General features: G+C 43.5%; 2 protein-coding genes across 2 annotated transcripts; both read left to right on the top strand.

Annotated features, from left to right (window-relative positions):
- Positions 1 to 3,483: 3,483 nt before the first annotated feature.
- Positions 3,484 to 10,198, top strand: LOC122682603 (translation initiation factor IF-2-like). Its single transcript, XM_043885570.1, has 2 exons — positions 3,484 to 3,519; positions 9,473 to 10,198. Exons 1-2 carry the CDS (start codon positions 3,484 to 3,486, stop codon positions 10,196 to 10,198), a joined length of 762 nt encoding a protein of 253 aa, XP_043741505.1.
- On the top strand, positions 10,136 to 12,324 carry FUT4 (fucosyltransferase 4). Its single transcript, XM_043898146.1, has one exon. It carries the CDS (start codon positions 10,269 to 10,271, stop codon positions 11,463 to 11,465), a length of 1,197 nt encoding a protein of 398 aa, XP_043754081.1. The 5' UTR covers positions 10,136 to 10,268; the 3' UTR covers positions 11,466 to 12,324.
- Positions 12,325 to 19,263: the final 6,939 nt, after the last annotated feature.

Raw genomic sequence — 19,263 nt, 5'->3', positions numbered from 1 at the left:
CCAAAATTAATAGGTCACAATCCAAAGCACTTAGGAGTCACCATAAAGCAGTCCTCTGGGCAAAGATGGGGAAATTTGAGCACAAAATAATTGACACTCACTGAATATATAAAGAGCCATGAGTTCAAATGGATATTTTTTTTAAATGAGAGAGAATGAAGGCAAACAGCAACAACAGAAACAAAAGCCAGCTTCACTAAATACCAATCAAGATCTTGCAAAGGCATTAATTCTTATTTACAAAGGTAGTAACTGAAAAGAAAGAATCATCTGTTCTCTTACCTTTTCTGAGCAATTTGGTAATTTAGGTACCTAAGAGCCCTAGTAGATTAAGGGAAATCTTCTTTACAGAATTTCAGTTAATAAATGTGGAAAGAATGATAGATTAATGAAACCATCATTTTATAATCCACAAAGCATTGACTGACTCTGCTCGTCAGTGGATGAAACCATTAGACAAGTGTTGACGGGAGATTCCTCATTGGGAGGGCAGGCTGGGCACCACCAGAATCTGTAATTAATCTTAACATGATGTAAGTGCAACAATGGGACACTGTTACCAATTTACCAACTTACCAGGGCTAAGTTACCAGGCCTGATTAGATTCATGTAATCACTTTTGAGTAAGTAGACTTTGTAGTGGCAGTCATGAAGGGGTGAAATGATATGATAAATGGGATTTACTTGAAAACATAAAAGAAATAAAGGGAAAGTGGTTAGGTGGAACATATGTGGGTAATCAATAATCAACAATTGCTGAATCTTGATGAAGGGAACTGAGGGGCTCACCACCCTTTTCTTCCTATGTCTGTATGTGTTTATAGTTTTTCATAATAAGTTGTTTTAGAGTAGACATAAGGAAACATTTGTTTATGGAAATAATAGACTGAGAAAGTTCCTTCCTTGGTCATGTCTAAAATCAGAAGAAAAACAAGAGTCAGGCACCTCTTCAGAACTGTTCAGCTCACACAGGTGTTCATTTCTCTGAGAACTACCATCCCCTCTCCCTTCCCCAGCCCACCCACTGACCACCACACCTCTGGATCCTATGCCAGACCATAGCTAATTTCACTGGGTGTACACCACACCCAAGACAGTGCAGTCAGATTCTTGCTGCCAAAGACTTAAAATTGAAAATCAAAGTTGCTTGTCAGACACTGCTGTTGGAACTACAGAAGATTCTGTTCTGCCCAGCAAATGGGAGAAACACAGAAAGAGTTGATGGGGGTGGCGGGGTGGAGGGAAAGAAGCAGATGTAGAATTCTGACAGTGTTCTCTGCCCCGCAGTCCTCCTTTTGGACTTTGAAACCCCTCTCACAAGAGAGTAACTTTTGTTCAAGTGAGCCCTCTGTCACAGACTAGCTTTGGGTGCAGGACACCAAGGCCTTAGATACCCATGATGTCAGGTGAGAGTCTGGGAGCCAGTGGACTTGCAGAGCATCACTGGATACTGTCCTTCAGTGGAGGGGCCTGTGGCCTCACAGATGGCTTTAATCTTTCATCATTTAAGGAAGTTTCTGCTGAGTGATTCTTTAACTTAATTACACTAGCTTTCTTATTGTCTTTAACAAAACTCTTCAACTCTTAAAAAAATAAAACAGAAGGGTCACTATGAGACCTACTTCTTACATTATAGTAAATTTTGTCCCTCACCCTTTTCTTTTTTGTCAAAAGCTGCCTCTAGTAGGTCACTGTAATTGCAACCAAAAGAATCCTTAGTAGTACAACTGCCTTTAGTTTTATCTGTCTTAATTATAGTGCTTCCTTGGAGCACACCTATGGGCTAAATAGCTTCCTTCCAGTTTATAATTCCACACCTTTATAACTAAAGGTGAGAAAGTAGAAACTTTGGGTGGAGAGATCCATGTCTACACCCCACCTCTCACAAACCCTAGCTTCCCTTTAACCTGAAAAAGTTATTTGACAGTATGAAAAAATCTTGCTTAACTAATAATGAGTTGCAGATAGGTGTCTAAAAGAACTTTCCACTCTGATGGTAACACTTGATTAATTCAAAGTGACAAAGAACAAAGTGACAAGGCAATCAAGGAAATGTTGCTTCAAGAGGCAAACAGGCAGGATTACTAAAGGCCCAACACGTCACAGCTTTTTTTTTTTTTTTTTTTTACAGTTCAGTTACAGCTCAAGAATTTTATTTGGCAAACAAAGAATCGTGCAACCTCCAGGTGTGAGGGCAGGCGGACTCCAATGGAGAGGCCTCAAAAGAGGCTGCCTCTTTTTGTTCCTTTTTGTCTCCTCCCCAGTGAGCCTGCCCTATGCAAATTCGGGCTAGCCAGGGAAGGGGCACCGTTTTTCACCTCACATCACAGCTTCTGAAGTCTACTTGTGGATTTTTCAAGTCTGAAATTTCTCTAAAGCTACAATTCACAGTATGGATTGAATGTGATAGTTAGCATGTCCCACAGGGGCAGAAATGTTTGTTTGTTTGTTTAGATATACCTCACGTGCCTGGCACACACTTGACATCCAATAAGTGTTACTGCATGAAGTTACAGCTTTTGCAAATTTTTAAACCCAAACAAGTTCTGACCCTAATGTAGCCCTGCAAATATGGAGTTGGCCAAAAAGTTTGTTCGGTTTTAAACCAACCCAATATCAATACAGAGTGATTCTCAGTGCTATATGGCTTGGAAAACACTTTAGGAAAGCTCTGCAAGCTGACAATGTGAAAATATATCAAAATAAAGAAAAATCACAGCATTTTACCTTTTAAAGGAACACAGACAATTCTGAGGTCATCATATCAAAATCTTCTAACAACAATCCCTAAAGTTCTTTCTCAAACTGTGGACAGGGAAATGGGTCCTTGAGAGCTTGGAGGGAACCGAGGAGGCAAAGCAGCTTTGCAGTGATGAAGAGCGGGCTCTGTGAATGGTGATCAGACAGCATCTCCAGTCTTCAATCACATCGAATTTCTCTTTTCTGACTTTAAGAGGGGCTGCTCTCCTCCTACTGTCTTAGATGCTCCTGGAAATTGTCTTTGAACAGTGACTCACGCAAAGAAGTTTCCTTTTTTTTTGCAGAATTGTGTGGTGCTGTGAGGCCAGAAGTAGTTCCGGCAATGCAATCAGACAGTTGAGGCAGTGTTTATTCACCTGTAGAGTCTCTTTCTCCTGAGATCAAATGTTTGTTGAATCTGGTTAAACATTGTTATGACTTCCCAGGTGGTGCAGTTGTAAAGAATACGCCTGCCTATGCAGGAGACACAAGAGATGCAGGTTTGGTCCCTGGGTCCGGAAGATCCCCAGAAGTAGGAAATGGCAACCCGCTCTTGTATTCATGCCTAGAAAATTCCACGGGCAAAGGAGCCTGGCAGTCTCTAGTCCATGGAGTAGCAAAGAGTTAGACACAGCTGAGCATACAGAAACATTGCTAAGGGTAAATTCAGACCCAAAGGCTCTTTTTGGAGTGATTGAAAATAATATAACCAGCATTTTTATCGTGATTTCACCACAGTGAATCATGCAAGATTTTGGGGCCGTGGTTTATTTGACCACAGTAAGCTGGTCATGGAACTACAAAATGTGGCAATAATTCTTTGACAATAATTTTCCTTTGCCATGCATGAGCAACATGCATTTACCCTTCCATTCCCATATGTTTTCAAAATCATTCATATGTCACAAGTTCTGCTGACTTTAATCCAGCAAGTATTTCTTAATATTTCAAGTACCTCAGACTCCTTTTAGAAGAAGAATCACAGAAACAAGCGTGATGGAATCTGATCTGACTACTTTTGTGTTCTCAGTGGTTGCTTGAGGGAAATTTGCTGGTCAAGGCGGACTTCCCTGACTTCTGTGGAAAATGCACCTCCTCTCCATTTTCTGTAGTGAGTTGTGCCCTGGGTCTGTGTGAGAAGTGGGGTCAGGACAGGGGAAACATGAGGGGATTCAGGATCCCTTCTTCCAACTGTAAAGAGCTGGGCTGCCTCCCTGAGTTCGGGTCTTGTCTTGAGTTAGGGTCTGATTGCCTTGAGTATGGCCACACATAAGCTCTGATGTGGAGCCAGTACCATAGTAAACCCAGATCAGACCTGTTTGCAATCCTGAGACTATACAGGATTTGTGCTAACTCATTTGACTAAGGACCCAGATAGACTTCAAGTGAGGTATGAAGATAGTGCTGGTGAAGATGAAGAGGGCTTGGGGAGGCCAGTATGATACTCCACGTTTTTACCCTACACTTGTGCTATATTATTTATCTTAGTTGTTATTTTTCAGTCCAAAGTCTTTTCCATACTCTTCATGAATGAACAAAGTGAACTGTTTCATAAGTGCTTCATGAAATGTAAAATTAAAAGTGGGGATTTCGCTGGTGGTCCAGTGATTAAGACTCTGCACTTCCACCTCAGAGGATGTGGGTTCAATCCCTGGTCAGGGAACTCAGATCCCACATACTGACTGATGCAGCCAAAATAAATAAATAAAAGTGGTGTTCACTCATTCACTCATCTATTCGCTTATTTAACAAACAATTATTATACACCTTGCATGTGCCAGGCACTACACTGTGTGATATTAACATGTTCATTGCAATGTCAACGTAATTTTCTATTTCTCTTTTTGGGCAGTAAGAAGTGGGTTTATTTAGAGAGAAACACATTCCACAGACAGATGGTGGGTCACCTCAGAAGGCCAAAATAATTTTCTGTCGTGTAAGTCTTGTATTCCATAACTTGTACACGTGACTGCAAATACACTCTAAGAAAGAGTAGTTTAACAAGGAGAATGCAGATGTAAGCCCTACAAACATTTTGAATATGATACAAATATTTCTGACTGTAAACCAGAATTTCACAATGTACCTTCTCCTGAACATCCAAAATTCTTGCATTACCTGTTCAAATCAAGTAAGAATACAGAAAGAACTTGAGTGCATAAGAGTTAAAATCCTAAAGTAAGTGTAATACATTCTCATATTGACTATTCATCACAATCTTTTAGGGGCAGTAAAATTTTGCACTGAGATAAAGACCAGCAACCTTAAAAGTTGGTGCTAGTTTTATTTTTCTATCAAGGATTTAATAGGGCGATGAACAATAACTTGTGGATTGTTATGGAACTTACACAATCCTTAACAGTTATTAACTAAATAACTCCATAATCATCAGCCCAATTATGCACAGGAGAAAAATCGTATCTGACAAAAGAAATAATCACCTTTCTGCGTACGAGTTAGCTTTTCCAGTTATACCTGCTCACTGGCTGCTCCCCATTTCCTAGTAAGTATGTCATCCTGGGAGGAACTTTGCCCTTTTCTGTCTTCAAGGGAAAAAAAAAATTGAAGTATATTTAGCAGGTCAATGTTCAGTTGCAGACATCTCAGATCTAATCAAAAATAGCAACCCATTTGAGGACAGTCTGATTCTCACGGACCCCAGGCTGACTGTGAGCTTGGCGCTGGTGGGCAGACCCGGGGCAGTCACAACACATTCTGAGGCATCTCTGGAAAATAGCATCTGTCTCTGGGAAGGAGCAGTGTGTGTGTGTGCTCAGTCAGTCATGTCTGACTCTTCGTGACTATAGCCTGCCAGGCTCCTCTGTTCATGGAATTTTCCAGGCAAGAATACCGGGGTGTGTTGCCATTTCCTACTCCAGGGGCTCTTCCCCACCCAGGGATGGAACTCATGTTTCCTACATCTCCTGCTTTGGCAGGCAGGTTCTTTACCACTGCACCACTTGGGAAGTCCTGAGGAGCAGCAGGACAGGCTTAGAATGAACTCTTCCCATGGAGAAGAACAAAGCATGAGTTGAATTTTTAGGAACCACAGTTGGCCTGGTTCTTGCCCCCAGAGAATCCAGTCCCTATATCAAATTTTGGAACTGAATACACCATCCTTGGTCCCACTGTGCATGGCTCCGTCAACCATCTTGATGAAGTGAGCCTTGAATTTTGGAGCTCTCCTCTAGTTTGTCACTAAAGTTACAAACCTTTAGTCAAAATTCCTTATTGATACCTGACATTGTCATCATGCTTATGACTGAAATCCAGTTCTTCTTGTGTAATATTTTGTGGAAACTAGGAGGTCTTTAAATACATACAAAAGAAGCATTTGCTTATTGTTACAAAGTTAAAAAGAATCATAGAATGTTTAAAGTTCTAAAGTGATTTAGAATTTATTAAGAATTGCACAAGGCGGGTAGACACATGATTTCGGTGTCTGCCACTGTCCCTTCTCTCTTCTTCAGGTAAGAAGAGCACTTCACTTTTTCCTTTGGGGAATTACCTTTCCCCCATTGTTAGTCCACCGTCTTTATATGGGACTGATTCTACCTCTGAGACCCAGAAGAGGGTCTGAAGGAAGTCCACATGCCCTGACCAGTGATTGCTCAGGCATAGGTGCCTGGTCCGGGTTGTGCCGGTGAGACCCAGCCTAATTTGATGGAGTTTCTGATGACTGTCCTCAGGGTCCTGATTAATATATGTATAGCATTTACCACTGAAAGCCTAAGGAACTTCTTAAAGTCACAACAAGTCATTCAAATAGCCAGCTTCTCCTGATACTTGCCCACTTTCTAGCTGGGGATCAGTGATATTAACAGAGCATTTTAATGATACAATAAGAGCATTCATTCTCTCAACAAGTATTCATTGAGATGATGAATACAACTAGATGCCTGGTTCTGTGCTAGGGATAGAGTTTGACAGAAACAGCCATGATCACTGCCCAGTCATGTTCTGAAAGATGTATATATAGGCACACACAGGAGGACCATGTGACCTACCCCAGATGTATGTGTATGGATGTCCAGGAGGGCTTCCTGGAGAAAGAGACTGGCCTGCTACATACCTCTGAATTGATTCCTTTAATTTTAATCTCTTTCTCACAGCTACTATCTTAGTTCAGGCTCTCATTTCACATCTTAATTATAGCAAGAGCTTTCTAACTGGACTAGATACTTTTACTCTTATCCTGGTCCCTAATACCCAATCTCCCTGGTGGCTCAGATGGAAAAGAATCTGCCTGCAATGTGGGAGACCTGGGTTCGACCCTTGGGTTGGGAAGATTCCCTGGAGAAGGGCATGGCAACCCACTCCAGTGTTCTTGTCTGGAGAATCCCCATGGACAGAGGAGCCTGGCGGGCTACAGTCCAAATGGTCAGACACGACTGAGCAACTAAGCACCATATCCAGTTCATTCTTCACTGATGACAGAATGATTTCTTAGCAACATTTTATTGACATACTATACATACATAAAATTACATATGTAAGCATACAGTCTGATGAATTTCCTCAACCAAATACACCCATTAACCAGTGCCCACATCAATAAACACGGCCAGCATACCAGAAGCCCATCTCATGTGTATACCCATCTCCTTTCACAAGTGAGCTTTTAAGAATACTAATCTTGATGGACATGTACGTACAGCTATATTTAAAATGGATAACTAACAAGGTCCTATTGTATAGTGCATGGAACTCTGCCCAATGTCATGTGGCAGCCTGGATGAGAAGGGAGTTTCGGGGAGAATGGATACATGTATATGTATGGTTGAGTCCCTTGTTGTCCACCTGAAACTATCACAACATTGTTAACTGGTTATATTGTTGTTGTTTTTCAGTTGCTAAATCATGTCCAACTCTGCGACCCCATGGACTGTAGTCCAACAGGCTTCTCTGTCCATAGGGATTTTTCCAGGCAAGAAAACTGGAGTGGGTTGCCATTTCCTTCTCCAGGAGTCAAACACTTGCTCCTTGGAAGAAAAGTAATGACAAACCTAGACAGCATATTTTAAAAAGCCAGACATCACTTTGCCTACAAAGGTTCGTCTAGCCAAAGCTATGGTTTTTCCAGTAGTCATGTCTGGATGTGAGAGTTGGACCATAAAGAAGACTGAGCTCTGAAGAACTGATGCTTTCAAACTGTGATGCTGGAGAGACTCTTGAGAATCCCTTGGACAGCAAGCTCAAACCAGTCAGTCTAAAGGAAACCAACTCTGATTATTCACTGAAAGGACTGATGCTGAAGCTGAAGCTTCAATACTTTGGCCACTTGGTGCAAAGAGCCGACTCATTGGAAAAGACCCTGATGCTGTGAAAGATTGAGGGCAGGAGGAAAAGGGGGCAACATATGATGAGATGATTGGATGGCATCACCAACCCAATGGACATGAGTTTGAGCAAAGGACAGGGAAGCCTGGTGTGCTGCAACTCCACCGGGTTGCAAAGAGTCAAACATGACTGAGCGAGTGAACAACAACAAAGGAAAATTGAATAAATAAGCAAGCAGATTAACATTTACCAAATGCCAAACACGATGTTAGGCTCTATCTATGATGTCTCATTTTACTGAAGTGGGGGAGAGAGGATGGGCATAAAGATATAGATTTCTGAATCGTATAAAAAGAAAACCCAAAAAAAAAAAAAAAAGAAAGAAAACCCAACATGTCCTTTCCTTCTTTTGAGTGAAAGGAAGTTATTCATTCATTTATAGTTTTTTCTTTCTAATTAAAAACAAACTGGAGAATCACCGAGATCTCTTATTTCAAAGCCTATTTGCTTAACTATTAATAGCTTGAAAAGTGATTCTATGGAAAGAAAAACATTATAAAAAGTTTCGGTGTAGGAGAAAGTATCACTAGGTTGATGGGTATAGCCAGAGCACCTAACACTGTTCATTCAGCTTCCAAACTGTCAGTGTAGGCAGGCAGGAAGTGCCACCTGAAACCATTTTATGGAAGCTTTTACCATCTGTACTTGGTTTTCAATGAAAAAGTGTTTCACAATAAATCCGAACGGCATAACATCAAAAACACCTGTCAGGCTGGCCCCTTCCCAGCATGTCTATTTCTTCCCTAACATCTTGTAACTTACCTGGTAGTGGGCTGGGTCACCACCCATGCACTGCTGGGCTCTAAAAATTCTCTCAAAACTGCCCGCTCTTCTCAGGTCAGCAGCCGGCCCATGCCCAATTTAGAAATTTGCTGAAGAAAAGTTTAGTTACATAAATGAAGGTCAAAACCCAGAAATTCAAAATCAAGCCGTAGGGGAAAAATTCCTTAAGTCACTGTGGAGGTGGATGCCTCGGTTGCTTCGCTGATCAACCGGAAGGTACCACTGCGATACTTACCGTTTATATCCTGAACTTGGATGCTATGATATTTATCTTAGTCATCATTTTATAGTCCTGTGTTTTGTATGATCTTCCTATTCCTAAGTGCAGATACTAAGACGATTCTTAAGTGCTTAGAAGGAAAAAAATAGTGTTCATTCATTCATCTCATTGAATAGGCAGGAATTTCCCTGAGGACAATGGCCTCAAGGGCCACATTTTTACGTTTGGTTTACGAGTTCTCCTAGCTCTGGTACAAAGAAAGCTTTGAGCCAGCAGGCAGAAGCGTTCATTCAGTGGTGGAGGGAAGAAACAGAACAATTCCATTGTTCAGAAGCAATTCTCTCTCCACTGCTGGAGCGATAGGCAAAGCGAAGGTCCTTTTGACAGCAGGCTTTCCTGGAAAACTTGGTTTCACAAAATGCACCACCTCTGTGGGCCGCGCCGAGGAGGCCGAGTGCAGGGCCTGCGGGGTGGGCGGCAGGTCACGAGATCAAGGCTGCGCCCCCGTCCGCTCCGCACTTCGGCCTCGCGCCCTCCCTTCCTCCCGCCGGCGTCACCGGCCCCGGACGGCACGAGAGGAAGGAAGCGGTTCCCCGGTCCCACCCCCGGGCCGCCTTTCTCCGGTGCCCGCATCCTCTCGCGCCGCCGCCGCGGCTTTGGAGGGTCTCACGCCGCCTGCCCGCGCAAGGGGGTGAACCCGGCCCTCACCCTGGAAGGCAAGCGTCTGGGCCGCCGCGATTGAGGGCCGGGGCGTATCTGGGAGGGAATATTACAGGCCGGGGCTTGGGGTGTGCGGAGATAGGCATCCGGAGGTGCGGGTGGGGCGCGGCCGGGGAATCCAGAAACCCTGGAGGGGCGCGGGAGTGGACGGAGGCGCAGCAGGAAGCGCCCGGGGCCCGGCCGGGCCGGTCGGGCCGGGGGCGCGGTGGAGGGGAGGGGCCCAGCGGCGCCAGGTTGGGCCGTCGGGTCCGCCCCCCTCGCCCGGGAACCTCGCCGGGAGGGGAGCGGCGGGGAGGAGAGCGGGACCCGCGGGTCCTCAGATCCCGGGACCGCCCTCTCGCGCTCCAGGGCGGGGGGCGAGCGCCTAAGAAAGCTGGAGCCGCCTCGGCAGCATGAGAGCGGGCGCCGGCGCTCCACGCTCGCGGCCGCGCGGCGGGCGGCGGCGGCGGCTCTGCCGGCGCTGTCCATGCGCGCGCGCTGGGGCCGGCGGGGCTCCCGGCGCGGAGGCCCGGGGCTGCCCGGCACCCACTTGGCGCTGCTGGCCGCCAGCCTGCTGTCCACCGTCCTGGCCATCTACGTTTGCTTGAAGCAGCTGCCGCCTCTGCCCTGGGCCTCCCCTGGCCCGCCGCGGCCGGTGAACGTGCTGCTGTGGTGGGAGCCGTTCAGGGGCCGACACAACTCCGGCAGGCCGCCCCCCGACTGCCAGCGGCGCTTCAACATCAGCGGCTGCGTCTTGCACACGGATCGCGCGGCCTACGGGGAGGCCCAGGCGGTGCTCTTCCACCACCGAGACCTGGTGAAGGGACCCCCGGACTGGCCCCCGCCCTGGGGCGTCCAAATGCCCCCGGCGGAGGAGCAGAAAGTGCTGGTGATGGACGACGAGAGGCAAGCGGCTGAGGCCAAAGCCCTGGCCGCCTTGGGCCCCCGGCCCCCGGGCCAGCGCTGGGTGTGGATGAACTTCGAGTCGCCCTCCCACTCCCCGGGGTTGCAGGGCCTGGCAGGTAACATCTTCAACTGGACGCTCTCCTACAGGGCCGACTCGGACATCTTCGTGCCTTACGGCTACCTCTACCCCAGGACCCATCTCAGCGAGCAGCCGCCGGGGCTGGTCCCCCCGCTGGCCCGGAAGCAGGGGCTGGTGGCCTGGGTGGTGAGCAACTGGGACGAGCGCCAGGCGCGCGTGCGCTACTACCGCCAGCTGAGTCAGTTCGTGCCCGTGGACGTGTTCGGCAAGGCCGGGCCCGGGCAGCCGCTGCCCGACGCGGAGCTGGTGCAAACGGTGGCCCGCTACAAGTTCTACCTGGCCTTCGAGAACTCGCAGCACCTGGATTATATCACCGAGAAGCTTTGGCGCAACGCCTTCCTGGCCGGAGCCGTGCCGATAGTGCTGGGCCCCAACCGCACCAATTACGAGCGCTTCGTGCCCTCCTATGCCTTCATCCACGTGGACGACTTCCCTTCTGCGTCCTCCCTGGCCGCCCACCTGCAGTTCTTGGACCGCAACCCGACGGCCTATCGCAGCTATTTCAGGTGGCGCCGGAGCCATGCCGTGCATGTCACCTCCTTCTGGGATGAGCCCTGGTGCCTGGCCTGCCAGGCTGTGCAGAAGGCTGGGGACCAACGCAAGAGCGTCCCCAACTTGGCTGGCTGGTTTCAACAGTGAGGCCACTGTCCCCGGGTGTGACCCTGGAGGCCAAGTCTGGATGCTCTGCGGTGCCTCTCCTTGACCACTGAGTCGTGGGACTGCATTTCCCAAATACCTGTTTTTAATCTATGGGAACAAGTTGATTTACCAGTTAATCTCATTCAACACAAAGACTGGGTGGGAAGGATCCTGGGTGCTCGTGGGTTTTGCATAACTCGTGGTTGTCTGAGGGCATCCGAGTTCAGGGGTGAAGAAGGGGACCTTTGCTCCTCCTTTTAAGTTGAGAAAACAGTTTACCTACAAGAAACCATGGTCCCATGGCTCTGAATTTCCTCATCTGCCACAGGCTATATTTGTGACCTCTGCTGAGTCCAAATTTCACAGACTCCTCCACTCACATGTCCCTGGGCCAAATGCTGCAAAACCCTGGCTTTAGAAAGAGCCTTGTTGCAGGATAGCAAAGGGACTGTGGCTACCAGTGGGTCTTACTCTTTGTACCTGGATTCCTCAAAGCCTCATCGCGTAAGAAAGGTGAGGAGGGTGGTCCAGGCCTCCACTGACTTCAGTAACAACTAGTGTTGTTTGTTCCCCTGCTTTATGAATGGAAACAAGATGCTGGATTGTCCTTGGAGAAGAGTGAGAGTGAATATTTGGTGTACCTCGCTTTATACAAATGTGTTCCTGAAAGGCCGCTTTTTAATCAAATCCACTCTTATAAGAGAGCGCAGTGTTTAATGGAACCCTGTGGAGAATCCCTTTACAATGTGAATAATCGTCTCCTGATTTCTTCTGTATCCGTTTTTCTATAACCTAGATTTTTTAAAAACCATAATTACAGATGTGAAAATAAAGCAGAAGCAACCTTTTTCTCCCTTCACTGCAGAAATCCAGCCTATGTTTACCTAGAAAAGGAAGCCATAATGTCATTTTCCACAGAATTATTTATTTTTGTGTCTTTACTGGAGCTGAAATTTAAACCCGGAAAGTCAGTCCTCCAGGGGTGCCGGCATTACCTCTCTGCAGAACAGCGAGTGAGGTTGCACTGTATTATGGAATCATGCAAAAGGGAAAAAGTCTCCTGGTGGCTGTTAATGGCAGTTTTTGACTCTTGTCAGTTTGAAGTTAAATGTTTGGTTGCTAGGGAATAGAACTAAATCAGTGCCTGCAGTAAAACTTTATCATTTGTACAAAAATCTGCAATTCTCCCTGGGGCCACCAGGTTCCCCTTCTGGCCTGCCCAGTAGTATGTTCATGTAGGTGCTTAGTTGCTTAGTCATGTCTGACTCTTTGTGACCCTATGAACTGTAGTCTGCCAGGCTCTTCTGTCCATGGGATTCTCTAGGCAAGAATACTGGAGTGGGTTGCTATTCCCTTCTCCAGGGGATCTTTCTGACCCAGGAATCAAACCCAGGTCTCCTGCATTGCAGGCAGATTCTTTACCATCTAGATACAAACATTTCTACAGCCCTTGAGACTGTGCTGTGGGATCAACCTTGTAAATATATCCATTGACTAAAAACTGTTGAATGAACAGCATGTTAGGTGTCAACATGTACCTGCACTGTGTGAAACCCTGAGCGTGAGAAAGACAAAAATTTGTAAGGCAGGATCCCTATCTTGGGGCTCTTGAAATCTACCTTTGTCAAAAAGCAATTGGCAGACCTTATTTGTTAAAGTAACATTCTTTTTTTTAAATTAACATATTGTTGATTTACAATGTCATGTTAGTTTCAGGTGTGTGCCAAAGTGATTGAGTTTTATGAGTGTGCATGCTAAGTAGCCTCAGACGTGTCCAACTCTTTGTGACCCTATGGACTATAGTCCTACAGGCTTCTCTTTCCATGGGTTTCTCCAGACAAGAATACTGGAGTGGGTAAACATTCCCTTCTCCAGGGAATCTTTCTGACCCACAGGTTGAACCCGAGTCTCTTATGTCTCCTGCATTTGCAGGCCAGTTCTTTATCACTAACGCCACCTGGGAAGCCCTACATTCTCTATAACATATATTATAGATAATATATATTGTTTTTCAGATTCTTTTCTACTATAGCTTATTACAAGATATTGAATATAGTTCTCTGTGATATATAGTAGGTCCTTGTTGTTTATCTTTTACATATAGTAGTGTGTATCTGTTAATCCCAAACTCCTAATATGAAGAGGAGGAATAATTAGGAGTAAAGTGACATTCTTAATAGTACCATAAATCAATTATTAGAAAGCCAGTTGATTTAAAACCTAAAATAATGGGGTCTTTTTTTCCTCCTTGATTTATTATAATAAGCATCCTCAGTGACTAATTATTGCAGGTGAGGTCCAACATTAATTAGGTTTATACAGAATTCTGCTATAAACAGTAATTTTGCATTTGACTAGTACAATGAGCTGATTCATAAAGTAGCTTTTATTTGTAAACATTTGTTGCAGACTTAAAAAACTCACTAAAATCTAGGTGCTTCAGTTCTTCCTTTTCCTTAAAAAGAGAAATTGAAATCCCTGGATAAAATTTCCTCATTAAAATAGTATGGGCAAAATTACAATATCAAGTAGAGTCATTCAATAAAGAAGGAAAAATTCTACTCTTTAAATAACTATTTATGACTTATTGGCTAATGATCTTGGGGTTATTGGAAATCTACATGGGACAGTTGGGGGATAGTTTGGATTGTGAAGGTAATCTGGCTTAGATTTGAATTCCAGCCATGTGACCTCAGGCAAATTAGTAATAACCCGGGGCCTCAGTTTTCTCATCTTAAATGGAGCAGGAAATGGCTTCACAGTGGCTTATGAGCTGTTCAGAGAACAGAGTAAAAAGGTGCCTAACACATAGTGGTGACTCAATTGGCGACAGAAAAATAGGGTTTTTTCCCCTTGGAGTGATTTCAGGGTGTCTCCATATCCACTTATATGGATTATAAAATTAAATCTCAAGATATGTTACAGAATATATCTGAAATAAAAAGCAAGTGACCTCATATCATGTATTTCAAATGAATCCCTAAAGCTAGCCATACTAACTATTCAAGATGCATCATTGCTATTTAGATTGAGCTTGAATTTGCAGGGTAGGAAGAAGCACCTATGCTTTCTTTGAAAAAAATTATTTTTTAATTTGTTAAGTTATATTAAGTTTTTGTTGTTAAATTAAGTATTATTTTACTAATATTCTCTTTAGTATTAAGTCTGTTTAAAACTAACCATGTATTTTTTTATTGCTAAGCATGAGGAAGGATAATTGCAGTGTTATTCATGGGCAAATTCTAGGTAGGGAAAAAAACAGTGTATTTTAAGGCTAATCTCATCAAAGAGCAAGAGAAATGGGCAGTTGCTCATTTTATGTAATTTCATTTTTCAAGTCATTCTAAGTTGAGTAGTTTAAAATTTCATATACGTTAGTACAAAAATACATAGAAATACATCATATATTCCAAAGTGGCTTTCTTAAACTTTTCTTTCCAATTTATTACAAATTTAATTTATTATCTTTAGTGCTTGATGACTTTAATTACTAGTGCACCTGGAATGATATTGACAGCAGGAAGACAGTCTGACTCACCTTCAGTATTTACAGGTCTTTTCCAGTTTCCAAACCCTTCCTTAACAGTAATTTAGAGGAGACAGGGTAGCTTCATGGAAAGAGCTCACAATCTGGAGTCCAAACCTGGGTGTGTGGTTCTGCCACTGTCTGCCTCTGTGACCCTGATTAGGCAAGTTACTTAAATTAACTTCCTCCTTTATAGTGCTTGAATGCCCCTTGCAAAACAAGGATTAAATGTGATGACGTTTGCCAAGGTGCTTTGTACATTGTAAAATGCTGTACAGTTTCAGCGTACTCTAAATTTTCAAAGCTCTAGAGCAGGTGTCAGCACAGCTTTTTTCTGTAAAGAAGCAGAGAGTAAATATTTCAGGTTTTACTGACCATACAACCTCTATTGCTGGTACTAATCTCTGCTGTTGGTGGTGCAAAGGCAGCCAATACCTATCTGTAAACAAAGGCGGTGACATAGTTTGTTAACTCTGCTCTAGACTTTCAGAGCTAGAGGAATTTGAGAAGCTTCCTGATGGAGTTTTCTTAGAAGGGATTTAAGAATTGGAATATGAGAATCTTGGAGGTGGTTATTCCTAGATTACTAGGCCAGCTTTACAACATTTCTCAATTGTCTTATTGGGGCAAATTATTTAAGCTTTCTGTGTTTTGATAGTCTCATCTCTAATTGAAGGTAATTATATATAATTTATGAAGGTGTTGGGAGAATTAGAAAAGACACTTAAAGTACTCAGGGCAGTGTTGGCAACTCAGGAAGCACCTGAAAGATGTTAGCTGTGATGATCACCTGTCATTTTACAGAGAAGAGAGTGGAAGTCCAGATGTAGTTAAGGACTTGTCTAAGATTACAGTAATAGTTGGGGCTTCCCTCGTGGCTCATGTGGTAAAGAATCTGCCTGCAATGCAGGAGACCTGAGTTCGATCCCTGGGTGGAGAAGATCCCCTTAGAGAAGGCAACCCACTCCAGTGAATTCTCCATTGCCTAGAGAATTCCATGGACAGAGGAGCCTGGCAGGCTAAAGTCCATGGTGTCACAGAGAGTTGGACACTGGAGCTACTAACACTTCCAGTTTTACTTCACAGTAATAGTGGCAGAACCAGACATGCTTGTGCAAGGCACAACCCCTTTGAGCCTTTGTCACTTGAACTGAAAAATGAGGGGGTTGGGCAACATCTTCTTTTGCGACCTTCTAGTTCCATTGTCCTTACTCGACTAACTGGCACCCTAGGGCTTAAAGAACTAATTTACTTCCCTAAGTGCCTTCCCGTCTGGAAATGACTTACTATGCAGCATCAGTAAATTGGCAAAAAAAAAAAAAAAAATGCAGGCAACAGAGAGGGAGACTCTGATGTGGCATTAATATAAAATAAATATATATAGAATATGTAATTATAAATTTACATTATATATGTGAACATATTGTTATTGTTCAGTCGCTAAGTCATGTCTGACTCTGCAACCCCTTGGACTGCAGCTCATCAAGCTCCCCTGTCTCCCACTATCTCCTGGAGTTTGTCAAATTCAATGTCTGTAGAGTCAATGATACTATCTAACCATCTCATCCTCCACCGCCCCCTTCTTTTGCCTTCAGTCTTTCTCAGCATCAGGGTCTTTTCCAGTGAGTCAGTCTTCGCATCAGGTGGCCATAAGTATTGGAGCTTCCGTTTCAGCACCAGTCATCCCAATGAAAATATTCAGGGTTGATTTCCTTTAGGATTGACTGGTTTGATCTCCTTGCAGTCCAAGGGACTCTCAAGAATCTTCCAGGAGTGCAATTCAAAAGCATCAATTCTTCAGCGCTCAGCCTTCTTTATGGTCTAACTCTCACATCTGTATATGACTGCTGGAGAAACCATAGCTTTGACTATATGGACCTTTGTCAGCAAAGTGATGTCTCTGCTTTTTAATATGCTGTCTAGGTTTTTCATGTCTTTCCTTCCAAGGAGCAAGTATCTTAATTTCATGGCTGCAGTCACTGTGCACAGTGATTTTGGAGCCCAAGAAAATAAAATCTGTTACTGCGTCCACTTTTCCCCCTTCCTCTTGCCATGAAGTGGTGGGACTGGATGCCGTGACCTTAAGTTTTTTGATGTTGTGTGTGTATACATGTATGATACATTGCATGCCTTAAGTATCAGAGAAGGAGCCAAGTCCTTGGCAATTAGTATGGTAAATAATTACATTGAATACATTTCAGTCAATTTTGAATGTTTCTCAGGGACTTTTAAGGTGCACATTCTAATAACAAATTGAGTATTTATGTACCCAAGTTCAGATTATTTTGACAAAACGATTAAAGTAATGAGATCAAAAATAACTCTTTTTTTATAATGTATATTCCCCAGGTACTAGTGAATTCAACAATGATACATTGGGTGTTTCTTGGTCAAGGGGTTTCTGTAAGCTCACTGGTTCTAGAAAGGGAACTGAAATGTGATGACGTTGCCTTTTCTGAACCACACAAGGTCTCATTCAGCTTGCCTTCTGCTCTTTCTTGTCTGGCTTCTTCACTTTAACCCAGTGACTCCTCTCCAAGGGTGTAAGTAGCATACTCTTTTCTCTTATTCCAGTTTATTTTGCTAAGAGCTCAGATGTCCTCTGTACTATCTCTAGCTTCTGTGCACTAAATTAAATAATACCATTTTTAAAAGAGGTGGAATAATGGGAGTTCCCTGGCCATCCAGTGGTTAGGATTTTGTACATTCATTGCCAAGGGCTGGGTTTGATTCCTGGTCAGGGAATTAAGATCCCACAAGCTATGCATCATGGCCAAAAAATTAAAAATAAAAGAGGTGAACTAAAGTCTGGGACTGTGATGGTGGGCAGAGGTATCTCTCTTCTTAACTGCTGATGCTCAAATTATTAAAAGGGGAAAAGAGGAACTCGGAAGATCACTATTTCCCCTAGTTTCCCTTCTCCAATAGGCACACACTGATGTGCTCATTTAAGTACTGAAAAATGATGATGGTCAGTAGGGGGTAGGAGCAGGTGTGACAGGAAAAGAGGACTCCATAATGAAAGAGTTAAAAGAAATGCATTATAAAGCAGAACAGGTGGTGAGTATATGTGAGGAGGGAAGAGAAAAAGAAAGACGTTGGGGTAAATAAGTACAAAGAGCTTGAAGAGAAAGTGAGAAGATAGAAAAAGAGGAGAGGGAAGATATAGTGAGATGACAAAGAAAGTAGGATAAAGGAGGAACATCTGTCCAGAGAATGAAGGGACAGTAAAATCTACCATTCAATACCACTGTCCTCCAAAGAAACCTTTGTTCCCCTGTGAAATGCAGTGTCCTTTGGCAAATGAGAAGCAAAATCATGAAGTTTAAAATTACTGACAAAGAGTCAGGAACTTAACAAGGAATAAACTAACATTTCAGCAGAAATATGGAAGTGCCCTTAATTGATTACAACAGCTTCTTGAACTCTTGTGAATGCTTCTTTCTCATCTTGGAAAAAAATCACGTTTGTGACAGATTATTTTATTTTTTATTTCCAGTCAGCATGCTTCAACTGTATTCAGTATCTACTTTTAGAGAAATTTATTGTGTTTTAAAATAGCCACAATCACCAACTGACTCCATTGAGGAAGAGTCAGAGGAAAACATAGAAGGGATAAAGAACGTTTAGTACCTTATTAGTGTCATGGGGAACCTATTGTAAAACTATTTCAAGTAACTTGTAAAGAATTGTATTTCTGAGATCTTCAATTTAGAGTTTTTGAAAATTACTGAATCTTCCCTAAATATGCTAAAAACTAATACTCTGTTAGATCTTGAGAATTACAAGTCTTAATCTGAATTATAGGGAAATGGATTTCAACAGCATTTTACAAACATTTCTTGGGTGTCTGTTCTGTGCAGATACTGTGCTAGGACTTGGGGATGTAAATGAAACTAAGGCAAGCACTCTGCACTCAAAAAGTATTATGTTCTGCACTCACTGACATAAATCACAGCAACATCTTTTTTGATACATCTCCAGGAATAATGGAAATAAAAACAAACAAAAAAAAATGGGACCTACTTAAACTCAAAAACTTCTGCACAGCAAAGAAAACAGTTAGCAAAATGAAAAGCCAACCCACAGGTTGAGAGAAAATATTTGCAAATGAAGTGATTGATAAGGGGTTAGTCTCCAAAATTCACAAGCAGCCCGTGATGCTTAACAGCATCAAAACAACCCACTCCAAAATGGGCAGAAGACCTGAATAGACAGTTCCCCAAAGAGGACATACACATGGCAAATAGGCACATGAAAAGATGTTCAGTA

Source organism: Cervus elaphus, chromosome 1 (assembly GCF_910594005.1).
Source record: "Cervus elaphus chromosome 1, mCerEla1.1, whole genome shotgun sequence".
In the NCBI taxonomy this organism is placed as follows: Eukaryota; Metazoa; Chordata; class Mammalia; order Artiodactyla; family Cervidae; genus Cervus; species Cervus elaphus.
The sequence above is the reverse complement of the archived record's forward strand: the minus strand, read 5'-3'. Positions and strand labels throughout refer to the sequence as shown.